This window comes from Polypterus senegalus, chromosome 6 (genome assembly GCF_016835505.1).
Source record: "Polypterus senegalus isolate Bchr_013 chromosome 6, ASM1683550v1, whole genome shotgun sequence".
NCBI classification, from domain to species: domain Eukaryota; kingdom Metazoa; phylum Chordata; class Cladistia; order Polypteriformes; family Polypteridae; genus Polypterus; species Polypterus senegalus.
Genome location: NC_053159.1, coordinates 93555337 through 93578388, shown reverse-complemented (window position 1 = coordinate 93578388; position 23052 = coordinate 93555337). Strand labels below are relative to the sequence as shown.

The following is a 23052-nucleotide window of genomic DNA, read 5'->3' as shown; positions in this document are numbered from 1 at the left end:
TGAATGCTTTCCGGATGCGCTGTATCTGTTGGGTAGGATTGTAAACTATATGCTTCCAACTTGCCTCTTGTATAGTGTTATGTTGAAAAGGATGGCAGTTACTGAGCTAAGAGGAAACCTCTTTAGTGCAGCACAGACAGCAAAAATATCCGCTCGGCACGAGAGAGCTGTGAATTTGAGAGGACAGAAATACAGTTCACCTCCAAACTGTGGAAGTCATCATAAATGGCAATAAGTTGCTCTAATTGACTTACTCAAGGCCTTCACCATAGAGTTGCATTTCAGGATTAAATATGATCGTAGGGAAGTTGCTCTGGGTATAATATGACTCTAATTAAGCCAGGGAACCGAAGGGGAAGTGGATGTTAGGCACAGGAGGGATGAATTGGTATGTATAATTAATTTTATCCTATTGTCTACAGTCATGTAAGCGAAGCAAAGCTGCTTCACAAGCCTGGAAAGAATAAAAACTTATTCACTGTCAACTGACTACGATATGTGGGGTAATCCTTTCAGTACAGGTGTCTTATTTGCAGGATGTTCTAATACAGCACCTCCCTTTTCTGTCTTATGGACCTTTAATAGCATGAGTTTCTGGTCATTGGAATGGTCCTCTACCTTTCTGTTTGCAGTCTCAAAGAGACCTTTTTAGGGTTCTGCACAGCAGTGCACTCTCAACACGCAACGACTTATCATCCACTGCAAATGTATACATGCGGGCAAATTCAATATATGGACTTTGTAGTTCCTCTCCAGCTGTGATAGTCTTACATTTTCTTTGTTCAATTTTAAAAAAATCTGTGATGGATTGGAGAAAGATTTTTGAAAGTTCTACATCATAATTTTTTGTCCTCTTTAGGTTGCTGTCACTGTTGCTATCAAGGATGTTTGTTGTATATAAGTAAATGTCAGCTTGCTTTGCACATGTTATATGTACAGTAAATGGCACATGCAATGGTTTTGAACTTCTAAAAGGTTTGGTTGTTTAATCACAATGTATATGTTATCCATCCATTATCCAACCCACTATATCCTAACTACAGTGTCACGGGGGTCTGCTGGAGCCAAACCCAGCCAACACAGGGCACAAGGCAGGAAAGAAACCCCGGGCAGGGCGCCAGCCCACTGCAGGATACACACACACACACACACACACAGCACACACTAGGGACAATTTAGAATCTGTATATGTTATATCATACCATTTTCAAACATGCTTAATCCAGTTCAGAGGTGTAGTGGGAGTAGAGCCTATCTCAGCAGCACTTGTACAATGCAGAAAACAGCTCTGGACAAGGTGCCAGTCCACTGTGTAGCCCACTAACCTATCATGCATGTCTTTTGGGATGTGGGAGGATAAAAAAAGCATTGGGAAGATGCATGGAGAGCATGTGAGCTCCACATGGACAACAACTGCAGGATTAGAACTCAGGACACATAATCTGTGAGGTAGTAGCTTTAACACTGAACTACAGTGCTAAAACTTTGAAATAATTTTATAGATAATTATTTGTAGAACTTCATTTTTATTTCAATATTATAGAATCTGATTAATGTGAAAAAAATCAAAAGTCCATTAGGATATCATGAAGACCAATGGAAGGTGAACACTTTTTATACTCATTGCAATTATTTCAATGACTTCAAGGCAGGAAAACCTCAAATTTTTATGCTTCTGATTACTCTGCTTTGGGGGTACCTGGTGTTATTCCATTTGTAGGCCCCAGTTCTCACTTTGTAAATGGATGTGAGTGGGGAGAATGGAAAACACTGGCATTTCATAATGAAGTTCTCACCCATATGTGCTCAGGCGGAAGAGGACTTGGGCAGAGCCCAGAAGGTCTTTGAGGAGATTAACATGGATCTGCAAGAGGAACTACCATCCCTGTGGAACAGGTCAGTATGTCAGTGTTTGGACTGCAACCCGTAATTCTTCTTAAATCATGTTGCTTAACATCTAGGGATGGTACTTAAAGGAAGGGTGCAAATCTATGTGAGGTTTGCTTACAATGCAGGGACCAGAGATCTCTTAATCTCCAAAATAAACCCATTTTAATACGAAGCATGTAATTTACGGTAAAAGTTAACTTGTGCATTGAAACAGGCTCTCTTCAAGCCATTTCCTCCTGTGTGTATATGTAAGTGAATGAGACAGTGAGTGAGTGATTTCCATCTCTACAAGTAAACAGGCCCCACATGTATGTCAATATGGACATGGATTTAAGTGACTATCTTCTTAGGACAGGTTAATCAGATCTAGTAAAAACAATCAGGAATGTTCACACTGCTTCTGCGTGGCTTGTTTTAAGTGAGCAAATGATTCCCAAACATTAAAGTATACTGTACCAGAAAGTAAGAGTATCCTGCAAAGAATATTTAAAATATCTAGTTTGCTGGCCACCCTATGGACTTTGTATCTCGTTCTATTATATAATCAATAGTGTAAAAGATTGCAGTTGTGAAAAAGACAAGGGAAACTCTCCTTGTTACCCTGTACGTAATAGTCCAATCTCTTATATTTTAATAAAAGGGTGAGGCCTGTACTTAGATCTCATTAATTTCTCAGTACAAATGGCTGGCATGCACAGAAAGAAACTCTCAAAAGCTCCCCTCACACACATAACTGGAAAATTCTCTGGTTAACCATTTCTAGAACTTAATAGTATTTGCTTGTTCACACATACCAGGACTGTTCAACAGTCACTACTTCTATCCCTTCTTTATGAATTCTAAAAGATGAGGAAAAAGTTTGCACTCAGGGGAAATTTATTTTTGCGTTAAAGAATATATGTGGGTGGCCAGCATTTGATGAATGCTACAGTTGATTTAGCTTCTTCTTATTTCGGCTGCTCCTGTTAGGGGTTGTCACAGTGGATCATCTTCTTCCATATTGTTCTGTCTTCTGCATCTTGCTCTGTTACACCCACCACCTGCATGTCCTCTCTCAACACATCCATAAACCTTCTCTTAGGCCTTCCTCTGTTCCTCTTCCCTGGCAGCTCTATCGTTAACATCCTTTTCCCAATATACCCAGCATCTCTCCTCTGCACATTTCTAAACCAAAGCAATCTTGACTCTCTGACTTTGTCTCCCAACCGTCCAGCTTGAGCTGACCTTCTAATATACTCATTTGTAATCCTGTCCATCCTCGTCACATCCAATGCAAATCTTAGCATCTTTAACTCTGCCACCTCCAGCTCTGTCTCCTGCTTTCTGGTCAGTGCCACCGTCAACCCATATAACATAACTGGTCTCACTATTGTCCTGTAGACCTTCCCTTTCATTCTGGCTGATACCCGTCTGTCACAAATCACTCTTGACACTCTTTCCACCCTGCCTGCACTCTCTTTTTTACCTCTCTTCCCCAATCCCCATTACTCTGTACTGTTGATCCCAAGTATTTAAACTCATCCACCTTCACCAGCTCTACTTCCTGCATCCTCACCATTCCACTGACTTCCCTCTCATTCACACACATGTATTCTGTCTTGTTCCTACTAACCTTCATTCCTTTCCTCTCTAGAGCATATCTCCACCTCTCCAGGGTCTCCTCAACCTGCTCCCTACTATCGGTACAGATCACAATGTCTTCAGCGGACATCATAGTCCACAGGGACTCCTGTCTAATCTCATCTGTCAATCTGTCTATCACCATTGCAAATAAGAAAGGGCTCAGAGCTGATCCCTGATGTAATCCCATCTCCACGTTGAATGCATCCGTCACTCCTACTGCAGTTCTTACCATTGTCACACTTCCCTTGTACATATCCTGTACAACTCTTACGTACTTCTATGCCACTCCCGACTTCCTCATACAATACCATAGCTCCTCTCAAGGCACCCAGTCATATGCTTTTTCCAGGTCCACAAAGACGCAATGCAACTCCTTCTGGGCTTCTTTATACTTCTCCATCAACACCCTCAGAGCAAACATTGCATCTGTGGTGCTCTTTCCTGGCATGAAACCATACTGCTGCTCAGTAGTCATCACCTCCCTTCTTAACCAAACTTTCATTACTCTTTCCCATAACTTCATGCTGTGGCTCATCAATTTTATCACCCTGTAGTTACTACAGCTCTTCATATCCCCCTTTTTCTTAAATATCGGTACCAGTACACTTCTTCTCCACTCAGGCATCCTCTCAGTTTACAGTTGATCTAGTTATTTATTTAATTATTTTTTGCACAATACACCAGAATTACAATCATGATTTTGAGTCACAATTAATACTATGATGGGAAATAAAAAAAAACAGCAGAACCAAAAATGAAGCATAAAGGTTTCCAACACATGGGTGACTACATTTTTACTATGTGTAGTACAGTAATCAGATCTAGACAAGGAGAAACCTCTTCAGTACTTTTGAAAGTTTTAATGTACACAGAGTCACCCTTGCCCCCATAACCTTTTAAATAAAGGGTCTGGTTTACACAGGAACCATCTCTTCCTGTCATTTTGTAGTAAATGTGCCAGGCCGGCACATTATGGAGTTCCATTTATTATTCCTTTATCACAGGTGCCTGGTGTGGACAGTGGACAACTCTGAAACATTATTTTGCATTAATTTATATGACCTAGACAAAAGAATGCTCACCCTCTTTTTGCTCAGTAAGGGTCTGTGAGTTTCAAAGTTACTCCTAATATCAATATAAGTGATTTCAAATAGTCAAACCTATATAAAGTTAAGACAACACTACTTTGCAACTGCAGGACATATAGTCCAGATCTCTTTAATATGGGAGTCTGAGGTACACAATGAACATCTCACTTTATTAATGGGGGTTTCACTTTAATAATGGGAGATATATTGTCCTAGAAGCTGGCCCTAAAGTCTTTCTTTTAGGTCCCAGTAATATTCCCCAATATTTAAGATAGTTATCTGGTTGTAGAAGTACGTTATAAAATGTGCTACAAATAGTGCATGTGAGCACTTGACATAAGTGTCCACAAAAAATAAAGTGTGAATGAATAGATCATATATAGGTACTTCAACCAACATCCATCCCCTTCCAATCTTAAAATATGTGTGCCAGCTCTTCCAAGGGTTATCCACCCTCCTAAGAGGTATGGAGGGAGTGATTTGCAGTGATGACATGGTTTTTGCTTCTTTACTCATTACCAATAAGAATGCTAACTATTCTGTACTAGGCTCACTGAACTTTGAACAAAATAGCACTACAGCCACAAGGATTAACAGATTCTTTCCAGTTTAGATCATGCTAAAAAACCTAGGCTGTGTCCTGGAACTAGAGGTACGGCCAAAGTGCAGCATATTTGTACAGAAATTGTACTAAGAAAAAAAATCTGAAATAAAAAAAAATGGCTTGTTGACTTGTGCTTTACATTGTGTATTTTGTTAAACTAATCGTTTCTTATTTTGGCATTTCTTATTCAAAAGACATGAATCATCAACAAAACCTTTTACTCTACTGACTAGTTTCTGAAGACATTCACTAGCCCTGCACTCTGTTTTCATACATGCAAGGCAACCTTGAAGTGCTTTTAAAAAGCTCATCCATCCTATGCTTGCTGCCCTCTCCTTTATTGTGCTTTTCCTGAATTTAAAGGTAGGGCTGATTTGTCCAATAGGCTGTAAAGTTTTAAATTACAAAGCTAATTCATTCAAAATGTACATAAATACACTAAATTAACATCAGATTACAACACACAGAGCTCCCTCTTTTAAATCAGTCATGGTTTCTAATTGTTGGCTATGATTCCCCATAAACTCATGCAGAATGATTTATGTTTGATGTACATAGCAGGTTGAGGTGCACTGCTCATTTATTTCTTCTTTCTAAGTCTGTGGCATCTCTTTCATTTTAGGTAAAAAATACATTTGTGCTAACTCAGAGATGGATAGATAGATAAATAGACGTATGTTGGTATGAAGGAGCCCCCATAGCATTTGTTGACACACTTCTGCTGAATAGTTCATTGGCTAGAAGTCCTAGTGTTAGTGTGTTAGTAGAGATGGAACTTGCAGCATTGTTCATGAAGGCACTCAGTTTTGTTTTAATTCTCTCCTTCCCTACTACCTCCATGGGCTCTGGAGTGCATCCTGTAACTGAGCTGGCCCTTTTAATTAGCCAGTTGATTTGGTGGGCCTTACTTGAAGTGATGTTACCAGCCCAACACACCACAGTGTAGAAAATCACATTCAAAAGCACAGAGTTATAGAACATGTGAAGGATGTCACGTCCCAGATTAAAGGAACTGTCTCCTAAGGAAAAAGAGCCTGATCTGCCCTTACTTAAATACTTCCTCTGTGTTCAGAGAAAGTTAACTTAAACAGTTAACCTACCAGCAGGGATAAGCCAGCTAACAAGGGCACAAAACAGTAGATGAATAAACTGATTTCTACATCATTCAACTGTAATCTTGACTTGGTAATGTTAGGGTTAGAACTGCCAAATTTTCAGTATTTTTGACCATTTTCAGCTCACTACTGATTTGAAGTGTAGGTGGAAAAGCAATTGCCAACTGTCTCTTTTATATCTTGTCTTGGAGTTAACCTACTAGCAGGGATAAGCCAGCTAACAGGGCACAAACAATAGATGGATAAATTAATTTCTACCTCATTCTGCTGTAATCTTCACTTGGTAATGTTAGGGTTAGAACTGCCAAATTTTCAGTATTTTTGACCATTTTCAGCTCACTACTGATTTGAAGTGTAGGTGGAGAACCATTTGCCAACTGTCTCTTTTATATCTTGTCTTGCAGTCGTGTGGGATTCTACGTTAACACATTCCAGAGTGTTGCTGGTCTGGAGGAGAACTTTCACAAGGAGATGGGAAAGGTGAGCTGTGTATGGTAGAGGACTAGGGTGCAAGATGCAGAGAAACTACCATTCCTATGGAGCCCAGCAGTTTGACCTGCTTGACCTAAAGTAGTCTGCAATGGAGACAGGATTGAGCAGGACGTAGCAGATGCAATTGAAATGAAATTGAAGTACTGCCTGAAGAAGCAGTTAACTGTCAATGCATTGTGCTTGCACAGACCTCTAGGCTGCAACTTGAAGATGCAGTAGGAATCGTCTCACTGCACAATACTGACTTTTTTTTTCAAAGTGAGTGATAAGAGAGAGAGTTTGAAGATTAAAAATATCATTTATTAAACAATACAACAGGGAAATACACAAATGAAGAGCACAAAAAGTATAAACAGAATACTAAAAAAAGCATTGGAGCTCCACTGGGTTTGCCCACCCAGGTGAAATGACTTCCCTGCTTTCTCTCTCCACTCTCTGACATGATACTTCCTCTCACCTCCCATCTTTCTGTCTTTCCCTCTCTTTCAGCTCCTTCTGGGCCCTGTTGATCCCTACTACTAATCTATCACTTAATCCACCTGCAGTCTATAGATGTAATGATACACTAGTACAGAGTAGTCTTTAAATCTATCCCGGGGTTCGGTTCCTATATAAGAGACTATTGTAAATGATCTCCTGTGTTATCTTCTGAGAGCGTTGCACTATAAATGTCTGACTTGACCTCAGAAGACCAGGCTTTTGTAGTTGCTGTCTATATTGGTCACCAGAGTACCTACCACTTGTTAATTCATAGAGATTTTGCAGGTCCCTCTCCAATTCCAAGATCTCTCCCTTTCAAACCAGTGATCTTGGATTACCCGGTAGCAGGGCAGCTTCATGTGATACAGGACATACCACCCGTTGATGGCCCCTGCCTACCCACTCTAGCATGTAGAGGTGATCTGTTATCAGTATAACAGGTCTAGTGTTTTTTGTCTGTCTCTTTCTAGCACCACACCATGGTCTACCCTTGCTTTTGGGCAACAAGTTGCAAACAAACAGAGAACACTGTCACTTTCCTCAGCTGATTGGAAGCAGTATGTCTGTTTTAAAAGTGATACCTTTGTGTTGACGGGGTTTAGTTGGCAAGGATTTGGTGTGAGATGCGCAGCATTTTAGTGTTAGAGAATAATTACTAAAATGCTCACCCCTGGACTCTTAACACATTTTTAACTTTTTCCTGAAAAAGAAAAAGAGCTGTCAGCTTTGCTTACTGGTTATTTTGTCAGTTACTAATGTGTCTATTTATACTTTCAGTATGGTTAGGTTTTCTGTCTCCTTTTTTGGAAAGCACTTTTAACGGCTGTTGTTCTGTTATTCCCAGATGAATCAAGATCTCAACAATGTTCTAACCAAACTGGATGAACAGCACAAGTCCAATCCACCCAGGTACGTAAGAGTCAGAGTAGGTCGAAGTGGAATCACAGTCTCAAACTTTGTAAACCACATGTCTCACCATGCATCAGTTTATTGCAAAAAGGGAATTGGTAACAAATTCAACATTCCGAGATCAAATTGAAGAGATACATTTTGCAATTCTATTCAAATTGATATATTGACAGTTTTGAAATTATTGGTTGTACAGTAGATGCAATATTAACTCAATGTAGCAGATGCAATCTTGACCTCATTTTTTTCTACTACAGAACACCACAAATTGGATTAATAGTGCCAAATTAGCATTATTTTAGAACAACTGGCTATTTGGGTTTTTGCCTATAAGGATTGTGACTTCACTGATGCATTGCAACATGCTCCAGGTATAGACTAACTCAACTCAACATGCACCTGAAATGACAGGGCGCTCCAATGGTACATATTCCTAAGTCCTTATATACCCAGAAAAAAGAGCATAATTTAATTTATTTATAACCGCCATGGCCCATTTATAGTGGTAGTGTATCTAGAATGTATTCTGGGCACAGCAGCTGTAAAACAGTACATTAGTCCTCATTACATACAGCTCTGTACACATGTAAGGAGTTCTATTCAACTTTCAATCTTCAATATCCACTGCATCCCCGACAGATCACAAATGAAAATAACAGCTTATCTTTGTATGGTTATAGGAAACAGAGCACCCAAAGCAAATTCACACACACATGCACATACTGTCAAAATCCGCTGACTGTCTAACCTGGCTTCAGACACTAACACTCATGTTACATAGCATTTCATCCAAGTGCAGTCCCCAAAAGTGCCACACTCTAGCCTGAGAGGTGAGTCACAAAAGTCCCACTGTTTACTGCATTGCACCAAAGCTACAAGGTAAATGCATTTTTTTCTTCTCGCAAGTAAAAGTTGTTTTGTGCTTCTATGAGATTACACAATGAAGTATGGTGACCAGTATAGCCTAGAGACCTGGGTTTGATTCTCAGATCTGTTATTTTCTTACTGCATCAGTTTGTCATCTGGGTTCCCTCACACATTTAAAGTTAGTTGGTCTTCTGTGACTGTGTGATGGGCAGGATTTGTTGATGGCTTACATGCACTGCTTCTGCTCCCATGATTCTGACATGAATGAAACTGGATAAGAAAATGAATGATTTCATGAGCATGGGGCAGATGTTTTTTTCTTTCTTTAACTGAATTATAAACGATCTTACCCAGTTTCAGAGCTCCTGTGTTCCTGTATAATGGAGACAAGTTTAATAAAGATTAACAATGCATTAACCAGATGAATTAACCTTTCAACAGAAAAATAAATAAATCATCAGAGAAGACCACAAAATCTGTGAAAAGGTAACCGGAGTACAGGCCTGGAATTACCCTGAAGACTAATTGTACTAATGTTAATATAGGACTAACCCTGTCCTCAGTGGGGTGCCAGTACCATATGTGGATGTAATGTTGTGCTTGCATTTTTGTGATTTGTTGATTTTGTTTATGCTGTGTTATTTAAATTTACACCCATAAGTATTCACAGAATTGTATTTTCTAAGGCTATTGTGGCTTGCGAATGATTGCTAGATGCCCAGTGGGGCAGTGTTGTGTGCCTGCACTATCACCAATTGTCTTTCTCCATTGGCAGAGCTTTCTGTTAACCCCTTTGAGCATCTCTGACCTTTGAAGAGAAATGTTAAACCTGGAAAATGCTTGAAAGCTTGCCATATAAGCCAAAAATAGCTAGAAGGGAAAATATGCCATTATGGTGACACAAAGCTCTTGAACACAGAAAACACTGTTCTGTTGAGCACCTCCACTAAATTGCAGGCTTGCTTTCCTTTCTACACATTTTATATGTACAGTACATGGCACACTAGTTCTTACTCAGACCCTTTGAGTTTTGAACAGTTGATGTAAATGATATATGAAGTAATCCTTTATTTCATATAATACTTATCATAGTTATCACCTATCAGTAAAAATGACCATTGTACACATACTGTTTAGGTGATACAATGAGGCATTTTGGGGATTTCAGGCTCCACTTCCTACAACCTGGCAGTGTGTAACCCAGAACCCGAGGCACTTGGGCACAGCCATGTACCACAATGCAAGGAGCTACAAACAAACAACAACAAGAAAAGCTGCCACTTCCAGAAGCAAATCAAAAGCCATCTACTCCCACAATCCAAATTTCATCATTTTTGAATAGACTGCTAAATCCAAGGGGACAACACTATTATTTTATATTTCCATTTCCATTTTAAGGAACACTGAGGTGTTTCTGATTGTCCATTGTATAAGAAATAAAAGCCTTCCTTTTAAAGGTGAGAAAAGACCATCTAAACACATATATAAATAAACGTTCACAGGGTTCACTGTATCTCTTAGGAAAACACATCTCTGTCAGGTTTTCAGGATGGAAATACTCGGCAGAATGGCTCACTCAGACAATCTTTTCAGGGTGTCCACAGATAAGGACTTCTGCAATGCATTCTGGCATATTACAAAGTGGGTTTAAAATCACAAACTGAAAGAACTGTGCATGTGTTCCCCCTCCTTGCTTCTCCTACTTACCTAGAATGGTAACTCTTCCTTGTTGGTTATTTGCAATTGCTTGGTGGGGTAAAGGAGCATCTGTTTATTAAGTTACTGTCTAAGGAGCCAAACACATTTCTGCTTGCTCCGTTGTGCTGGAATGACTAGAGGACTAAATATGAGTGGTCAGTTGTTTTTTTCTTTACTACTCTAACACTAAATGTTGTGTTGCGTTTTTTTGTTTTATAATGCTTGCCTTGATTGTTTTACAAAGAGTGTTAAATCACTATTGTGGGTGCTATATAAACAAAAAATTGTTCACTTCTAGCATACAAATCCCATGGTGCATTTTATGACATACATACCCAATGCCTCCTGTGTTTCAGCTTCAGTGGACCACCTGTGATAGAAACAACTTCTCCACCTCCTAACTCCGAAGCCAAGGATGCCAATCACTCTCCCTCCTCCTCACCAGTGTCTACACCAGTGCTGTCCATTCCCAAATCTCCATCTCAGGTAAAAATTAAATGTGGTGGGAATGGATTGGTCTTTTTGTCCATTTTGATGGTGAATAGTTTCATATTTGCTGTGGGGCAATAAAGAAATGACAGAAAGGCATGAGTTGAACACTCTCCATTACAGGGTGAAGGAATTAAATCAGAAGGGATAACATGACAGGTGCCTCAGTGACCGAATTGCATTGGGTTGCCTGTGACAACATGAATGTATGGTTGAAGACACCATAAAAAGTGGAGGGATGGATGGATGGATGGATGGATGGATTGTCCACACATAATATGAGGCATTGTTGGAAAATATAATTTTTTGTGATGTAGCTTTTTCTCATCTCTGTATTTAAGTTCTTGTGTGTGTGCCTTATCATATTATAAGAAGGCATGGTGAGGAGCCACTCAGTTCCCAGAGGGCCCCAAAAAGAGTTTAATGAAGTCATATGTAAAAATCATTTTAAGTACAGTACCAATGAATGCATAAATTAAAATTGGATTAATTGAGAGTGGCTGTCTTGAACCTTGGCCCTCAAGCAACTGAGTTAGACTCTTTGCTACTGCCTCACACCAAGCAGATGTTTGTTCAAAGGAAACTCATAAGGGTACTGTGTTGAAGGTGAGGAGTGGGCACGAAATTCATAGACATTCATAGATCACTAACTCGCTTTCTTTTGGAGGCTCTGAGGTTTGGCATACCTGACATAGACTTTTTTAAAATACCTGAAAATATTCTATGATCATGTAAGAATATGTGGAGGGATACAAGGATGGGCAGGCAACTATGTAGGATCAGTGTGGGTGAGAAGTATCTGTTGATTGATGTTAATAATTATTGATCATTATATATGATTTTTTTTCTTTGCCTTTAATTAGATAATTCAGTAAGGTTTTCTAAAATCAAGACATAAGAGACATACATTTAATACAGATGAGGCTGGTTGCTCTTGGGTCATTTACAGGTTTTCTGAAGTTCCTTGATTTTACGTTTAGTGTTTTACTTTTGAAATTTGAGTGTGACGTCACAGTCTGCTTGGCCTTGCTTGATGCTCTGCCTTGGGTGATAGAGGGCTAAGTCAGTATATTGTGATTCATGGCTTTTGTTTCCAGTTAGGTCAAAAGGCTTTAAAAATCAAACAGGTTTACTTGATGCAGTTATGAGCTTGTCACACTGTAACAATTCAACATGAGAAAGGAGGTGTCAATGTTTACTAGCTATTTAAAGTCCCAATTTACCTTGGCAGATACACAGTTATACAATGCCAAGCCTTTAAGGATGTCCAGCATTGCGTGGTGTTGCATGTCTTGGAGAACATAGCCTACGGTGGAGTGCAGTCATCCTTGATTTATACCTTTGTTATCAGATGAAGTACAGAGTTGACCAAAGTGTTGGTAGAGCTGTACGTTAGCCATTCAATTTAGTGTTCATTGTGGAATGCAGGTAGGGGTAGTGTAGCTAACTTCACTGGTAAGTCTGATCTCTTAACAGCTCTTCTGTACCTGTGAAGTCTACAAAAATGGGCAATGCCCACTTTGACTGTCTGCAAATGCAAATGCCTTTACAGATCTAAATTTATGTTCTTGTATTTGCTTTATTTAACAAGGAGCCCTTGGCAGCTGCACTGTATCTATCAGAGTGCATGCAATGAATGAAATGAATTTTTAGATACTCTCCTGGCTTGACTAAATCTAAACAAGATTTGTTATAAAGCTAGTGGGTCTGGTTTCAGGTTGCTGCTTAAGTCCTAGACTAATGCCAGAAGAACAGAAATTGAAGCAGTGTTGGTTCATACTCTGTTATCCTGAACAAGTCATGTCACCTGTCAGTGTATGAATACGTAAACTTGCTGTGTAAGTTTTCAACTAAATAATTAACTGTAGCAGTGTTTTGTTGCTCTGTTTCATAAAGTATCAGCCTGCGGGGCTAAAGGGCAGCGTCCTCCTAATATCATTTATGAGTCAACAAGTTAAAGTACAGTCTGTCCCAAAGAGCAGATCGTAACTGTTTGTTAGCAGCTTGGGGAATCAGGAAAGTCGAATTCATATAGTGCTTATCTATTATTTGCCAGTCAGTGTTGTTGTGTTTTTTTATGTAATGCATTTCTTTGTGCCTGCTATCTAATTGTGTTTTCCAGAGAGAGATATTTTATAGTTAACGTCTTTCTAGGGTGGCTGATACTGCCAGTAGCCAATCAGGATAAGGATATAAATTATCTTTCAGGTTTTGTAACATTTGACTGTGCCTTTGCAGAGCCTTCGAACCTAAGCAGGTTGAAAAAAGACTAGTGTGTTAAGAGTGAGACACTGTGCCCATTTGCCCTCTCTCCTTTACATAGTGCGTGTTTCCTGCCTGCGCCTGTGAGCATCTGCTGCCCAGTCTTGTGATCTCTTGTTTTTCACTAACACCTGTGCTTTCTTTTTGAATGCTGCCGGCATGCGCCCTCGTGCGTGGCTCAAACCCACGTAGCTGAAGAGAGGGCCTCCAGTTCCCCCGCCTCCCAAACTCACGCCCTCCAAGGAGCTCAAACAGGAGAACATCCTTAACCTCTTTGATGACAATTTTGTTCCTGAAATCAGTGTGACAACCCCCTCACAGGTTAGAAGAGTGAGCCTCCCTTTCCGCGCCTTCTTCATTCCAGCTTCCACCCTACAGCATGTCTAACAAATGAACTAACTCTGGTATTGTAAAATTCTCTGGCCAAACAGAAGTATCAGTATTACTGACTCAAAGTCTGTTGTAAGTAGATTTGACAGGGATCAGATCAAACATTATGCACATTTGTGTTCAGATTGAGGCATGCAAACACAGTCATATCCACATATACACTGTGACAGATAGGGGTTAGTATTGCTCCCTTGAACCCTCGGACAATACGTCAGACACCAGATAAATGTCCAAAGGTTGACTTTATTAATTAACAACAGTGCACAAAGCACCCTCCTCTCCATAATACTCATAAATAATAACCAATACACTACAATAAACCAATCCACCACTCCGAGACGCATTGCCACCCTTCCTCCCGACTCAGCTCACCCTCTGGGGATATCCCACAGTCCTTTATATTCCTTGACCCGGAAGTGTTTTGCTCCCTCTGTCCATGTGACTAGGAACACTTCCGGGTCAGATAAAAAGGCCTTTTTCTTCACCCCGGAAGCACGTCATTCCTCTTGTTCATGTGACTTGGACGTACTTCCGGGACATAGGGCAAACATTCTTTGCTCCTCCCTGCAGCGTCCTCTAGCGACCCCCATGGTATCTAGCAGGGCAGTGGATAAAAGCTCCATTGTCCAGGATTCCCTGATGGGATAAATGACCGACCATATGCCACAACACATACAATAAAATTTGTATTCACACACAATCAGAGTAATGTGTTTTCACATTTGTGACGATCAGAGTCAGATATGCAGACACAATCAGGCCTCCATACTGTATACATATGCAATGTAATACTTGCAACAACAGATACAGGGTGGCATGGTGGCACAGTGTTAGTGCTGCTGCCATGCAATAAAGAGACCAGGGTTTACGCACTGGGTTCTGGGTTCTGACTGTGTAAGGTTAGTATGTTCTCCTAGTACTTGCATGGTTCATCAGGGTGCTCCAGTTTCTCCTACTGTCTAAAGACCTGCAGCTTAGGTGATGTGATGCTACTAAACTGGCCCTGGGGTGTGTGTGTGTTCACCCTGTGATGGACTGGCGCCTTGTCCGGGGTTTGTTCCTGCATTGGGCCCTAAGCTAGCTGGAATAGGACCCAGCCCATCCCATGACCCTGGTCTGGATTATGGAGGTTAGAAAATGGCATGAAAATTAGATTTAGGTAAACACATAAACACTCAAAATCAGACCCATTTTATTCAATTAGTTGGACAAAATCAGATCTATGTGTCTGCATATAATATCAGTTCAGTAAAAAAAAACAATTCTGTTAAAACTTGCAAAAAATCTGTACTGCACATTTAATATTAGATGGATACTACATTTTAATATTAATAGCTACGTGTTTGTTTGGTTTCATCTGCATTTATAAACATTCACACATTGGACAAAGACTATAACTATGCATTCACTCACATTTACACTATGATATTTAATATGGCACTGCCATTATTACACACCACTCAATCTGATCTTTATTCTGTTCCCATTTGCACTTACCCATGACAAGTGGTAACTGCTGTTTTGTTGTTTATATGACTTCTTCATTACTGTCTTAGCACTATACAACTCAGTGGGACATCTCCTGGTTTCTGGCATATCAGCGTACACTTCTAGAAAGACAGCTATCCACTTGGCACTTGGCACCTGAAATACTGTCCTAGCCAACTCACACTGCATAGTACAACATGGCCCCAGTGTTGATCAGCCTCTCATCATTTCAGCCGTAGTAATCTAGGGCCCAAGTTTTAATAAAACATTTGAGTCATCCTAAATGGGTAGTATTCCAATATGTTGCAGAAAGTGGTCTTAAGTAAATTTTAGCAGTGGGCAAAGGACCAGTTTCCCATTAGCCAATTAGCATGAAAGGTAAAAAAAACAGAAACATTGGCTAAGAACTCATTTTCTAAGAAAATCTGAATGATCTGACCAATATCTAATTAGTGTTCAAGTTTTGGGGTACAAGTCTGGCTGTGTAGAAGTTTCAGCATGAAAATCACTTGCAAAAGGAATATTTACAGATGCCCTTCTGAATTGGATTTATTACTGTTGGCATCCCAAATTACACAATGCACAGTCCAAATCCTGTTATGTTCCTTTCACTTATTACTCAATTTGTATAAAAAATTAACAAATGAAAGGGGAGAAACTTGTCCATACCCCTGCTAAACACAATCAAAGCCAGACCCAATATCAATGAGTGAGATATCTGGATATGCATATACTGTATTGGCTTTTGTCCATTTGGCTTTAAAGGCTAGACAGTGGAAATATTTTTTTTCTGAATGTAGGAGCCATTAACATTATTAACACACAATGTACCAAACAAAGAAATATATTTTTTTATTTTCTTGTCCAAGATATGAAAGGTTTTGTTGCATTTTATTTTAAGAGCTATGGCCAAGGGAGGATATTTGCTCAGGGTGACACATGGGTAACATGATCTCTTACCGCAGCCTGTACTGAGCACCATTATGCGACTATCCAAATTAAGCCAAAATGCCTTTTATGCATAGACGATCCGCTGTGGGGACCCCTAACGGAAGCAGCCAAAAAAAGGAAAGAAGAAGAAGAAGAAAAGAAAGGAGGGAGATGTTAATGTGGCAAGAATCTCTAGATGCCCAAACTGGATTTTATACCCAATCACACTTAGTGTAGCCCCCAACGTTTGGTTAATTTAAGTCAGAACAGGTTACTACTGTCAAAGGGCTGGAAATTTGATCACAAAAAAGTGTTTCACTAATAGGACTAAATTATGGCATTGGGGTGAATTCTCAGCATTATGTACATGGCCACCATATACTAGAGAGATGGAAAACATTAAAACATGATTGTCACTTAGGAGAGGTCAGCAGCAAAACAGAAGAAATAATATGCAAGTATTAAGGTCAGGAAGAATTTAAAAGTTTACAAAAAATAATAACCAATCAACTAAAAGACACCACAAAGTGATTAAAGGAACGGCTGGAGTAGAAGCTTCAGTTTGTTTTTTTCTGACAGGAGTGATTCGGCGACATCACTCACAGTAATACCCTCTTCAAAATGACAAAGTTAAACTGGAAAATAAATGGAGAGTTGAAGCAGGAGCAGAGAAATTACAGCAGTAATTGTGTTTCAAGCATTAATTATCCATCTTTAATCACCCAGCATATTTAGCGATCAACCAGCAAATGCAAAGGTTCCTGAATCACTGTCATTGTTGCAAGCCGATCTAGCAATGTATAATTTCATCTCTGAAAACATTTCAAAATAAATACTGAATTAAATAAGATGGTTTGATAGTACTGCAGTATGCACAGCTTACTCACTGCTATAGGGACATGGGTTCACATTCCAATCTGGACCTTATGTTTCCTCCCATATTACAAAATTGTGCAAATCAGGATGTCTAGTGACTTTAAACTGATCTGAAATCATTTAATGTTCTCTGTGATGGACTGGTGTTGCATCCACAGTTGATTTCTGCATTGAGCCTGATGTTGTTGGGATAAATTCCCTGCAAAGCTGTAATAAAAGATAGATAGATAGATAGATAAAGTTGAGCTGAACAGACATTTAGAAATAGTAAATTATCTTCTATTACTGAAATTGTACACTTTATGTTTTTTAGTGTTAGGATTTATTCGTGCATGCAGTTAAACATATTTATTTATGCATAACATCCACTTCTGTCTTTATGCTTTTCCACTACACCAATGTTTTACTCCTGGGGACTCACTGAACAGCTGCTTTTCAAGAGAACCCTGTGCCAAGCCTCTACACTTCACACCTCTACTTGCACTCCCCTGAATGACATCATAGGGTCCTGTGGCTGGAGTAGATACAGAGGGGTCCACCAATGGAGGTCTGCAGGCAGCCTCTTCTGAGTGAATTTTCCAGAAAGCGACAATGTTAGAATATTAGTACCAGTCTTTCTTAGCCACCTGTGCCACCCCTTATAATAATGAATACATTGGGCATGTAAGGAGGACAAAGGGATACATCTCTGAGCCTTACAACATGAGGGCAGTTGAAACAAAAATATAAATCAACACTTCAAATTGCAATCAATATTATTTTTTCACTTCACTTGACCTTTTTTAATTGCAAATACCTAGCACATCTGTCTCCAACATTGTTAACAAAAAAAGTTGATTCAGTTTGGGGAGCAAGCGACTCATAGCATTCAAATCCATTCCTATTTTGCTTTTATTTTAATTTCATAGCTGAACACCGTGTCTCTCTCATTTGTCTATTTCCTTCTGGTACCGTGAAGCACCCCATCCTGTCCATGTTCCATTCGGACAACCCCACCTCTCATGCATTGATTTTATTTCCATTCATTATCCCCAAACAAGTGCCGTATTGTTCTTGTATCTAAACCTCCTGCTTTTCTCCCTGTCGCTGCACAGTTTGAGGCCCCTTTGCCTCAAGAGGGAGCCAGCTTGTTGGATCTGGATTTCGATCCAATCAAAAGCTCAGCAAGTCCAGGCGGGACAGGAGTCTCTCCTGCTCAACAGGTGGGTAAATTTAGTGTACTATAGTGGACCGGGTCAGACACCTCCACTGAGGCTCAACCCTGTCCTCTTCATATATATTCATATTCTTTGATGCGGTGTAGATGTCAGAAAGTGGGAGGAATTAGCAAGCCAATGGAAAGAATTTTGATGACTTCTTGTTCCACTATAGGATTTCCTTCTTCCTTTTCCTGTTACTTGTTCATGTGGGTATACCCAATGTATTACTAGTCTACCTGTGAATACTTCTAAACTCCTAGCCTCCTGCCTTCATACATGAGCCCATTTGCTTATGATTCTGGCCATGAGTCAAAGTATGTGCACTCATACTCTCTGCTATTGGAATAATCAGGTTTGTTTCTTTATATCATAACCAAAAACAGTTTTGCTCTGTAAAGAGGCAGAGGGTGATCCCTGGCGTCTACTTTATATTATCTAAGTATCTGCAATGTTCACTGCTACTGAAGGTGGGTTAGACAATGGGAAGTGCAGCTTTTTGTAAAAGTTAACAAACTAAATAAAATATAGGACTAGTATAAACAAGTACAAACCAGAGTTGTCTAGAATGATGTGAATGTATCAGTATACTGTATGTGCCTGTATTTATTTGTTCCTCTCTATCCTTCTTGTCATGTTCAGCCTTTATCATGGGATTTATGGGAGGTAAGCAGAAATTCCCTTCTTCAAATGCCTCTTGGCATGTTCGCTACACTTCTCCATTCTTTACCTTTTCCCTCACGTTCTTTAGTACTGTACACACCTCAGCTGTCCATTTAACCTGAACTCAAAGCATCTACCCCCTCTCTTCCATCTCTGTGCATTTGATATCACTTCCTTTGACATTTTTCCTGTTGGAAAATGCTGTACTCTCTCTCTTGGCCACCCTCTGCAAACTTTTTTTCTGGCTATGGCTGCTGAATGCATGCCATGCAAGTCTACTGCTCTCTGTTAGATTCTGGTAGCATGTAAGCCTCGTTCTATCTTATTCATATTTTTTTATGAATTAGAATTGTGCAATTTGTTCAACTTTTGTTTATATTTATTGGGGTATTGCACACAATGATTTGCTACAGATGTTGTTGACATGCTGTGTTTGCTGTTGCTAAGCACATGGCCATCAACATCTAATGTCTGTGGTGCCATTTTGTAAAAAAACCTTGTGATTCCTTGTCTGAATTTTGGCAGCTGTCAGTTTGGCTCAGTCCCCAAGTTTTGTGTAATTGATATTTAGATATTTTAGTACCAATTTCTCCTGCAATTATCACTTTTCATAAGTTTTGTACTTAATTATGGAGTTTGCCATTTAATAATTACACTGGTCAGCCAAAAATGTAGGCGTATTTTTGTAAATTTGAGGGAGCTGAATCCAAACCTGACTACATAAACTATTTTAAAGGAAAAAAAAAACTTCATATATTTTTAAATTCATTAATTAAAATTGAAATTATAAATTAAATGTATACTTGTTTAAATTATTACTTGCAAGAAGTCATCACATAATAGTTTTTCCTCTTATAATTCTCTAAAGGTGTTTCACAGTGGAATTACCAACACATGTACTAGAACATCTCTGTGTTTGAGCAATGTCCTGGTGGAACTTCTCCCTAAGTTCTTCAGAGGTTGCTTCCTTGCTGTTCTCGGGGAAAAATCCAAATATGAATTTAGTAAATGGTTTTTTAAAGACATGTTGCACCTAAGTATTAGATAGGAAGAGAGAAGCTCCTTTACTAGCTCCTCATAGTTTTCCGTACTTGTATTCCCAAGAAAATTGTGGCACATGCTTTTCTTAATAAAGGAAGGTAGTACAGTATAGTCTTTTCCTGTCTGTGTACCAGTTATCTTGTCAAGGCCATGGATGGATCAATCTGACCTTGCATATTTCATTAAAAACAATTTAAACAACAGCTTTCTCTCTTTCAGATAATAAAGGGCACCTTTTAAACTTTCTAAATAAAAATACTGTATGTGGCTATTTTGAAGGAAAAAGAAGGGAGAAAACAAATACTGACTGAGAGCACAAAATGTGTAGCGAATACTTGATTTTGGGTTGTTTCCAAGTCAACTAACATGAACAAAAACTATGCTTCAAATAATATTCTAAGTATGAAAAATATTTTTGCCATAAAACAAATGTAAATTATTTTTAAAAAATCAACTGTTTTTTGAAATTTTCTTTTTTCACTGAATCTGATATTTTGCAGAAATGGTTTGTAGTAGACAAATTCCAGTTTCAGAAATGGATTCAGGACTCCTCTCAGGATTTTACATCGAAACAGTCTTTTGGATTAGAGGGTGTGGAGTAGTGGTTGGATTTCTGTTGTTTCTGATTTCTTCTAATCATGTACTGTAGATACGGTGGTTTGTTTATTATGAATAGGGACAGACATTTCTGGTGGAAGGTCTGGTGCAGTGGTTTGATTTTGTAGTTTCTAAACCTCATAATTTTTAGAGTATTTTGATTGGCTTAGTAAGAAGGCGAAACCGGATATAAACGAAAGTGCTAACAAATGTAAATTTATTAGAAGCTGAGATGGACATTGCTCTTCAAGCAAGCCAACATAATAGTGGCATTTGGGATGCCATCATGGAAGGACAGTACGGAAGGAGGCATAACCTGCCTTGGATGAAACTAATGCAACATCCCTTACAAAGGGATAACTTAATGCAGGGGTGCCCATCTCCAGTCCTGGAGGGCCGCTGTGGCTGCAGGTTTTCATTCTAACCCTTTTCTTAATTAGTGATCTGTATTTACTGCTCATTAACTTCTTTTGAATTCATTTTAATTAACTTGGTTTTTAAGAAATGTTTCCCTGAATTTCTTCATTGTTCCTCTGAATTGCTTCATTTCTTTCCTTAAATGGCACCCAAACAGAAGTGAAATGTGAAGTTAGTGAGCTAACAGAAGACCAACTAAGTCAGGGCCTCATACTCCAACCAGTTTCATTCTAACCAGCTGCTTAATGAGGTGCTGAGTCTTTTCGTTAATTAAACCTGTTCTTTAATTCCATGGCTTGTTGCTGCTCTCATTGTGCAATAGCAGACATTTCTGAAATTGTCGATTTCTCTTTTCTAAGAGCATATCAACATTCCTGAGACCTTCACCTTTCTTTATTTTCAGATATTCTATGATGGTCATAGTTTGCTGGTCCTGTTTTGGCTCATTTTGTATCTCATTATTGTTTGGGTGCTAATTAAGGAAAAAGAAACAATTGAGGGGTCTGAGTCTTCAAGAGCAAGTCAAATGAAATGAATTCAAAAGAAGTTAATTAGTAGCAAAAACAGGTCACTAATTAAGAAAAGGGTTAGCATGAAAACCTGCAACCACTGCAGCCCTCCAGGATTGGAGTTGGGCACTCCTGACTTAATGGATAAGGTAGGAAAGCAGTTCCTCCCCCAGTATAATACATGGCAGTGCTCCTCTGGCATGGACCCAGTAACAACACCTGCAGGGATTTATGGGAGCTGTAGACCTGAGGAACAACCATATCAGAGTCATTGGGTGCCGCTAGAGGTTGCTGAAGGGAGAGCGACTCAATGGTTCAGGAGACTTCTGTCTGGCCCGGAAGTGCTTGCATTGGGCTATGCCCCGGTACCGGAAGTACTCCCGAGTCTGTCATAAAAGTGAGCCATTCAGCCTCCTCTGGGGAGTCAGAGTTGGGAGGTAGAAGGCAAAGCTCACCTGGAGGAGGAAAGGGAGGACTGTGGCTTGTAGACTGACCTGTGTTTGTGAAAATGAAACTGTTTATTTTGCACCTGGGAATGTATAGTGTGGTGTGTCTAGGGTTTTGGGGCTCAGTGGTGCCCCCTGTCGCTTATAATATATATATATATATATATATATATATATATATATATATATATATATATATATATATACAGAATGTGTGTATGTGTGTGCATGGGTGTGTGTGTGTGAATATACGCAATTTTTTCCATTAACTTGTATGGGATTTCTGACATACAATATCTGTAATTATGAATACAGATATCTTTAATGGCCTGTCTTTTTAGATATTAAAAATGAAATTTTATAGATATTAAATTTAAAGCACATTAAAGAAATCTGTCATTTTAATTTTAGCTAGTCAAATTTTAATTATAAATTTTACATAAGTCAATTACAAAAATAAGCAAATTTTCACTAAGCAAAATAGAAATACAGATATATCTGCATTTGAAACTCTGACTACCTCTAATAAGATTTTTGACTAATCAAGATATAAATATAGATATCATAAATAGGGACTTGCACAAATAAAACAAGAATTAGCATGAGACATTACATGTTCAACACGCTTCCACTCTGAAGGCACTGATTCACTTGATGATGTAGATGGAGATTTTATTGAAAGACTACTTGGTTAATTCTTAGCTCTGAATCAGAATACATTTTTATTCTGCTCAATATTTTTTCTTATTCTTTTTCCAAACAGGATCAGTGCACATGTGGACTCAAATTGTTCATACTAAAGTCTATCTCTAGGTTTGGAGCTAAAACTGGGAGGCCCTATTTAGATGTCAGAGTTTTTTAGTAATGTTAGTGGTTGCAGTAGAGGATGCAGGCTTCATCGATTGTCATTCAGGTGTCAGAGCTGTGTTAGGGAGCATTATGTGCTTGCTGGGAAGTTAGTGGTTCTCCATTCTGCTTAGAC

The 23052-nt window shown here is 39.1% G+C and overlaps 1 protein-coding gene across 7 annotated transcripts in view; it reads left to right on the top strand.

Moving 5' to 3' along the window:
* LOC120531263 (myc box-dependent-interacting protein 1) overlaps positions 1 to 23052 on the top strand; it is a 125283-nt gene that overhangs the window by 90843 nt on the left and 11388 nt on the right. For 3 of the 7 annotated variants that reach the window (XM_039756518.1, XM_039756516.1, XM_039756512.1), the window contains 8 exons: positions 1811 to 1896; positions 6725 to 6800; positions 8137 to 8201; positions 9510 to 9554; positions 11123 to 11252; positions 13710 to 13838; positions 18296 to 18403; positions 19040 to 19063. In XM_039756518.1, coding sequence (XP_039612452.1) covers positions 1811 to 1896; positions 6725 to 6800; positions 8137 to 8201; positions 9510 to 9554; positions 11123 to 11252; positions 13710 to 13838; positions 18296 to 18403; positions 19040 to 19063 — 663 coding nt within the window. The remainder of the gene's footprint in view (positions 1 to 1810; positions 1897 to 6724; positions 6801 to 8136; positions 8202 to 9509; positions 9555 to 11122; positions 11253 to 13709; positions 13839 to 18295; positions 18404 to 19039; positions 19064 to 23052) is intronic. The other 4 variants (XM_039756517.1, XM_039756513.1, XM_039756514.1 and 1 more) reach the window with 4 other exon arrangements.